The 7,634-nt window shown below is 42.0% G+C and overlaps 2 protein-coding genes and 1 non-coding gene across 3 annotated transcripts; 2 read left to right on the top strand and 1 right to left on the bottom strand.

The window, feature by feature from the left end:
• Positions 1 to 2,064: 2,064 nt before the first annotated feature.
• On the top strand, positions 2,065 to 3,729 carry LOC133792274 (uncharacterized). The gene is made up of 2 exons (XM_062230182.1): positions 2,065 to 2,506; positions 2,621 to 3,729. The coding sequence occupies exons 1-2, from the start codon at positions 2,065 to 2,067 to the stop codon at positions 3,727 to 3,729; spliced, it is 1,551 nt and encodes a 516-aa protein (XP_062086166.1).
• LOC133793277 (small nucleolar RNA R71) lies at positions 2,404 to 2,510 on the bottom strand. The gene has a single exon (XR_009874729.1). It is a non-coding gene; the product is annotated as a small nucleolar RNA R71 (small nucleolar RNA).
• Positions 3,730 to 6,833: 3,104 nt separating the features above from the next.
• On the top strand, positions 6,834 to 7,301 carry LOC133792275 (uncharacterized). Its single transcript, XM_062230183.1, has one exon. The coding sequence runs from the start codon at positions 6,834 to 6,836 to the stop codon at positions 7,299 to 7,301; it is 468 nt and encodes a 155-aa protein (XP_062086167.1).
• Positions 7,302 to 7,634: the final 333 nt, after the last annotated feature.

Raw genomic sequence — 7,634 nt, forward strand, 5'->3', positions numbered from 1 at the left:
TCATGGCGATCTGATTGTAGCCTGAGTACGCGTCCATAAAGGACATGAGCTCGTGCCCCGCCGTGGCATCCACCAATTGGTCAATTCGTGGTAATGGAAAACAGTCCTTCGGGTAGGCTTTATTCAGGTCGGAGAAGTCGATGCAGGTCCGCCACTTCCCGTTGGGCTTTGGGACCAGCACGGGGTTGGCGACCCAAATCGGAAACTTGGCTTCATGGATAAAGCCGCATTTCTTGAGCCTGGTGATAACTCTAAGATTTAGAGTTATTTTCATATCTTTAAACTTAATTTTCAAACCAAACAAAAGAGTAATGTGTTTGTATTTCGTGTAATTGTGTATAATTTAGTGTGTCTGTGTAGCTAGGGACCTTGTGTTTGCATTGTCATATTTTTGAGTGATTTATGTAGTTTAGTGTATGTGTTAAACAGGAAAGGAAGCTGGAATAGGTGATCGGGAACTTTGGATCAAGAAGGGGAACAAATCTGGAAATAGCATGTTGCTGTTCTATCAATGCTGTAGCAACCACAGCGTAGCAATCGGCAGGGACCAGTGAAGAAACGTGACAAATTCCAGCTGGACTTAATGAAGAATAAGTGACGCCTAGTTGGCGAGAATTTTGTACAATGAGTCAGCTGGATGGTGTGGCAAAGGACAAGAGGGCACAATTGACTTTGACTTACTAATTAGGGTAAACCAAGTACCCTAAAGAGGAGGCAGCCGTAACAGAAAAGGGAGACCCATCATTTTTGAGAATTCTGGATATTTTCACTAAGAAAAGTACAGAGAGAAGCAGAAAGAAAGAAGAAGAAGGGAGTACGAAAGAGGAGAGAAAAAGAAGGCAGACGCCTAAGGGGGACTAGAGCTCAACACTCAATTCTCTCTAATCTCTATTTCTCTTTAATTTTGTATTATTTTCTCATCTCAATTTCTGTTCAAACTTCATGGAAATATTCTGTACTGGTTTTATGTTTAAAATTTCAGCTATGAACTAACATCCTAAAGATTTGGGTGGTTATGAACCCTTATGTATGAACTAAATTTCTAAATGCATGGTTAAGTTGTTTATGTCATAGTTCAATTGAATGTGCTGTAATGTTAATTGAATGTTAATTACTGGCCATATTTAGCATTTATTAAGTTAGATCTAACTTGGAAAAGGGAAGTCTAGCTGAACCCATTCAATTGATGCAAGAAACTTACCTAGTTTTAGGTGATTTTTAGTAGTGGAATAGGACTATTTTGCTGCCTTGCATAACCTAAAGATTTGGTGCTTGATTGGTTGGTTATAGTCTGTTTTAATACAGGAATGTATTGAGGGGGGTTATAGACAATAGATATTAAGTTTTGGGAAAAACTTACTGGGTTTTACGAAATCTGTTAACTGTGACATAAATTGCTGATCCATTGCTGAGCCATTGCTGTAGCAACTGGAACGAACCGAGGGGAATTAACCACCCAAATCTATTTTTCTCATATCTGAAATCCACCCATAATTCTTTCATTTTAATCTCTGATTTTTAGTTTAATTAACTTGCTCATTTACATTTATTTCCAGAATCAACTACACAACTTTTCTCTTGATTTGGTTACTGAATTGTAAATTGTTATTGGTTGATATTGCATTTATTTAGTTTAAAAGTCCCTGTGGAGACGAACTTTGATACTGAATCACTGTATTACTTGTTGTCGACTGTGTATACTTGCGCATATTTTAATCATTAGAAAATCCACAACAAGTTTTTGGCGCCGTTGCCGGGGACTTTAAAATTAAATTCTGTTTTATCAACTATTTGACAATTTATTTTGGTTGTTTTTAACCTTGTTGGTTCGGGTTGTGCAATCTCAGGTACCTACAGTGTATGAACCAGCAAGAGGACAGTGAACTTGCTCCTATTGACCCCGAGATCGAACGAACTTTCAGAAAAAGGAGAAAGGATCAAAAGGCTAAAAGCCGAGGCACTATGGCTGAACGTGTTGATGATGAGGGGGATGGCCAGCAAGTCACTAATCCCATTGTTTTGACGGATGACAGAGCCAGAGCAATACGGGAATACGCTGCCCCCATGTTTAATGAGCTATATCCAGGCATTGTGAGGCCAGAAATACAAGCAGCTCAATTTGAGCTCAAGCCAGTGATGTTTCAAATGCTCCAAACCGTGGGGCAGTTCAGCGGGATGCCAACGGAGGATCCTCATCTCCACCTTTGTTCATTTTTGGAGGTGAGCGATTCCTTTAAGCTTCAAGGAGTGAGTGAAGAAGCATTAAGGTTGAAGCTATTTCCGTTCTCTTTAAGGGATCGAGCTAGATCATGGCTCAACACCCTTCCTCCCGATTTCGTTACAAATTGGAATGACTTGGCTGAGAAATTTCTAAGAAAATACTTCCCTCCCACCAGAAATGCAAAGTTTAGAAGTGAGATTATGTCGTTTCAGCAGCTGGAAGATGAGTCCACTAGTGATGCGTGGGAAAGATTCAAAGAGCTTTTAAGAAAATGTCCACACCACGGTATCCCACATTGTATACAAATGGAGACATTTTACAATGGTCTCAATGCAGCCTCTCGAATGGTCTTGGACGCTTCAGCCAATGGAGCCATTCTTTCCAAGTCTTACAACGAAGCATTTGAGATTTTGGAAAGGATTGCAAGTAATAACTATCAATGGTCAAACACTAGAGCTCCTACAAGTAGAAAGGTGGTGAGAGTTCTTGAAGTAGATGCATTAACGGCTCTAACAGCTCAAATGGCCTCAATGACCAACATCTTGAAGCATATGAGTTTGGGAGGAAATATTCAGCCAGCTGCTGCCATTCAAAGTGCAGAAGTATCATGCGTGTATTGTGGGGACGGGCATACTTTTGAGAATTGCCCTTCAAATCCAGCCTCAGTTTGCTATGTGGGTAATCAGAATTTCAACCGCAACAACAACCCATATTCTAACACTTACAATCCAGCGTGGAAGAATCATCCTAATCTGTCATGGGGGGGGGGGGGGGGGGGGGGTCAAGGAGCAAGTTCAAGCACAGCACCAGCACAAGGAAGACAGGCATATCCACCAGGTTTTTCACAGCAGCCAAGACCTTCACAACATGTTCAAAACTCCCAGCCGAACTCTTTGGAGAATCTAATGAGGGAGTATATGGCTAAGAATGATGTAGTAATACAGAGCCAATCAGCTTCTCTTCGTAATCTTGAGATGCAGCTCGGCCAGCTAGCCAATGAAATGAAAACTAGGCTGCAAGGATCTTTGCCTAGTGATACAGAAAATCCAAGGAGAGATGGGAAAGAACACTGTAAAGCTATTCAGCTGCGGAATGGTAAAAATCTGGGAAATTCTGAGGAAATACAGGGTAGTGGAGAGCCCACTTCAATCCAAAGCGAAGGAGAAACAAGTAACAAAACTGCCCAGGAAATTGCTGAAACTGGCCCAGTTGCTACAGCAAAGGGTCAGCAAACTGCTCCAATAAATTCTGGTCCTAAACCGCCCCTTCCATTTCCGCAGCGATTTCGCAAACAACAACAGGATGGTCAGTTCAGAAAGTTTTTGGATGTACTGAAACAGTTGCACATTAATATCTCCTTGGTCGAAGCGTTGGAGCAAATGCCGAATTATGTCAAGTTCTTAAAGGATATTTTGACAAAGAAAAGGCGATTGGGGGAGTTTGAGACTGTGGCTCTCACAGAAGGATGTAGCGCGATGTTGAAAAGCAAGATCCCTCCTATAAGTTAAAAGATCCTGGCAGTTTCACGATTCCGTGTTCTATTGGAGGTAGAGATGTTGGAAGAGCATTATGCGATTTGGGCGCTAGCATCAACCTTATGCCTATGTCAATCTTCAAAAAGTTGGGTATTGGTGAGGCACGACCCACTACTGTTACATTACAGCTTGCTGACAGATCTATGGCTCATCCAGAGGGCAAAATCGAAGATGTTATAGTCCAAGTGGATAAGTTTATCTTTCCGGCGGACTTCATCATTCTAGACTATGAAGCGGATAGAGAAGTACCTATAATATTGGGTCGGCCTTTTCTTGCTACAGGGCGTACTCTTATTGATGTACAGAACGGAGAACTTACTATGCGGGTGAATGACCAACAAGTTACCTTTAGTGTATTTAAAGCCATGAAGTTTCCGGATGAAGTTGAAGAATGTTCTAGAGTTGATGTTATTGACACTTTGGTGGCTGAGAGGTTCAGCAAAAGTGTGGAAAAAGCTGCAATGGGTGCCCAGATTTTTGTAGATGAGGAGGAGTATAGCAGTGAGGAAGAGCAGATTATTACATGGGTGGATTCTTATCAACCAGTAAAGAAATTCAATAAAGTCTTTGAAGCTCTAAATTTGCCAGAAAAGCACTTCCAGCCACCCAAACCATCTGTTGAAGAACCACCCCAGCTGGAGTTAAAGCCACTGCCAAGTCATTTAAAGTATGTGTACTTGGGCGACAATGATACTTTGCCTGTAATAATTTCAAGCTGTCTGGAGTTTGTTGCTGAAGAGGCATTGCTGAAACTGCTGAAGCAGCATAAAAGGGCGATTGGATGGACAATGGCTGATATTCAAGGGATTAGTCCAGCGCTATGTATGCACAAGATCTTGCTGGAATCTGATTGTACTCACTCTGTGGAGCAGCAAAGGAGGTTGAATCCAGTAATGAAGGACGTGGTTAGAAAAGAAGTCATTAAGTGGCTTGATTATGGGATAATCTATCCGATTTCCGATAGCACTTGGGTTAGTCCTGTCCAATGTGTTCCGAAGAAGGGGGGTGTTACAGTAGTTACTAATGACATCAACGAACTTATTCCTACTCGCACAGTTACTGGGTGGCGGGTTTGTATGGATTATAGAAAACTGAACAAAGCCACTAGAAAGGACCATTTCCCTTTGCCCTTCATCGACCAAATGTTGGACCGCTTGGCGGGTAAGGAGTTCTTTTGTTTTCTTGACGGGTATTCTGGGTGTAATCAGATATCTATCGCGCCTGAAGACCAAGAGAAGACTACTTTCACCTGCCCATACGGCACATTCGCTTTTAGGAGGATGCCCTTTGGGTTGTGTAATGCACCATCCACATTTCAGCGGTGCATGATGGCTATTTTCTCGGATATGGCTGAGAGTATCTTGGAGATATTCATGGACGATTTCTCTGTCTATGGGGATTCTTTTGAAGTTTGCTTGGAGAATTTAGAAAAAGTCTTAAAGAGGTGTGAAGAAACCCATCTAGTGTTGAACTGGGAAAAATGCCATTTCATGGTGCAAGAGGGCATTGTATTGGGGCATAAAGTGTCTAGCAAGGGGATAGAGGTTGACAAGGCTAAACTGGAAGTTATTGAGAAACTACCAGCCCCTACCACGGTAAAAGGCATTAGAAGTTTCCTCGGCCATGCTGGCTTTTACAGGCGTTTTATAAAGGATTTTTCAAAGGTGTCCAAACCCTTATGCAGCTTGCTGGAGCAAAATAGGCCTTTTGAGTTTACTGATGAATGTCAAGAGGCATTTTTGAGATTGAAGTCAGCCCTTGTTACAGCACCAGTGATCACAGCACCCGACTGGTCATTACCTTTTGAACTTATGTATGATGCCAGTGACTTCGCGATTGGAGCTGTTCTTGGGCAGCGGAAGAACAAAATTTTTCATTCTATTTACTATGCAAGCAAAACATTGGTGGATGCCTAGATTAATTACACTACAACTGAAAAAGAGCTGCTGGTCGTGATTTTTGCCTTTGAAAAATTTCGAGCCTATCTTGTGGGGACTAAGGTTATTGTGTACACGGACCACTCTGCTATCAAGTATTTGATAGCCAAAAAGGACTCTAAACTGAGGCTCATACGTTGGGTTTTGTTGCTGCAAGAGTTCGATTTGGAAATCCGAGACAGAAAAGGGACAGAAAATCAAGTGGCGGACCACTTATCAAGGCTGGAAACTAACTCTCACAGCAGCAATTTAGAGGCAGAATTACAAATTCAAGACTCATTTCCTGATGAACAGCTGCTGGTTGTGGAGCAAGAACAGGTACCATGGTATGCGGATGTTGTAAACTTTTTAGTTGGGGGTGTACATCCACCTGATTTCACCAAACAGCAGCTTAAAAAGTTCTTACATGACATCAGATTTTATTTATGGGATGAGCCGTACCTGTACAAACAATGCCCAGACCGTATAATGAGAAGATGTGTACCAGAAATTGAAGTTTCCAGCATCTTGGAACACTGTCATTCAACTCCATATGGTGGTCATTTTGGTGGGCAACGCACTGCTACCAAAGTATTTCAGTCAGGGTACTATTGGCCTTCTATCTTTAAGGATGCCCACGATTTTGTTCAAAGATGTGATCACTGCCAGCGAGTGGGAAATATCTCAGCAAGGAATGAAATGCCACTTAATTACATTTTGGAGGTGGAGTTGTTTGACGTATGGGGCATTGACTTCATGGGGCCTTTCCCTCAATCTTTTGGGAACCTCTACATTTTAGTGGCTGTGGACTATGTATCGAAATGGGTGGAGGCAGTAGCTAGTCCTACGAATGATGCAAAAGTGGTTATGAAGTTCCTGCATAAACATGTTTTTACAAGATTCGGTACGCCAAGAGCACTAATTAGTGATGAGGGGACGCACTTTGTCAACAAAGTCTTGGCTGCCTTATTAGCTAAGTACAGTGTAAAGCATAAAATAGCCACGGCATATCACCCACAGACTAACGGGCAAGCGGAGATTTCGAACAGAGAAATTAAGGGAATTCTTGAAAAAGTAGTGCATCCCAGCAGGAAGGATTGGTCCCAACGATTAGATGATGCACTCTAGGCTTACCGTACAACTTTTAAAACTCCTTTAGGCATGTCACCTTATCGCCTAGTTTATGAGAAGGCGTGTCATCTTCCTGTAGAATTAGAGCATAAGGCATTTTGGGCGTTGAAGAAGTTAAATTTGGATCTTGTAGTTGCTGGAGAAGCAAGAAAGCTGCAGCTGAATGAACTGGACGAGATGCGGCTGTTTGCTTATGAAAATGCAAAGCTGTACAAGGAAAAGACGAAAAAATGGCATGACAGCAGGATCAAGGAAAGAGTATTTGAGAAAAATCAGCAAGTGTTACTGTTTAACTCCAGGTTGAAGCTATTTCCTGGAAAGCTTAAGTCCCGTTGGTCTGGACCATTTACTGTGATGGAAGTGTATCCATTTGGAGCTGTCTTGGTGAAAGATGAAAAATCGGGAAGAGAATTCACAGTTAACGGACAACAGCTGAAGCGTTATTTGGGTGGGGAGGTTGACAGAGAAAAGACCTCCGTCAGTCTGAAGGATGCTTGAAGGAGAAAGACTATGGGTTGCCATGCATTTCTTGTGTCACATTTGGGCAACCCATGAGTGAAAGAGACAGTTGTAAATAAATAATGTATGTAACTAAGTTTAGGGTGGAGAGTTGCTGCCCAGTTGCTATAGCAACTAGTCAGCAACACTGGGCAGCAACTAAATGAGTCTAGGTCAAAAATAGAAGTATCGGGGTTTCATCGAGGCTGGTTGGTCCGAAAAGTGAGAAGCTGGCACGTGCTGAAATAGAAAAAAAAAATACTTGGGCAATCATTGGGCATGTTCCTAGTATTCAAACCAATCATTTGGCCTTTAATCTTTTTGGCTATTTTT

Source organism: Humulus lupulus, chromosome 7 (genome assembly GCF_963169125.1).
Source record: "Humulus lupulus chromosome 7, drHumLupu1.1, whole genome shotgun sequence".
NCBI lineage: Eukaryota > Viridiplantae > Streptophyta > Magnoliopsida > Rosales > Cannabaceae > Humulus > Humulus lupulus.

What these genes read in the sequence shown, in the direction of transcription:
- LOC133792274 (XM_062230182.1), top strand. Translation starts at nt 2,065, where the DNA reads ATGTTTAATGAGCTATATCCAGGCATTGTGAGGCCAGAAATACAAGCA. An exon ending in AAGAAAATGTCCACACCACG is followed by an intron (nt 2,507 to 2,620) that starts GTATCCCACATT and finishes CTTACAACGAAG; the next exon opens with CATTTGAGATTTTGGAAAGG.
- LOC133792275 (XM_062230183.1), top strand. Translation starts at nt 6,834, where the DNA reads ATGTCACCTTATCGCCTAGTTTATGAGAAGGCGTGTCATCTTCCTGTA.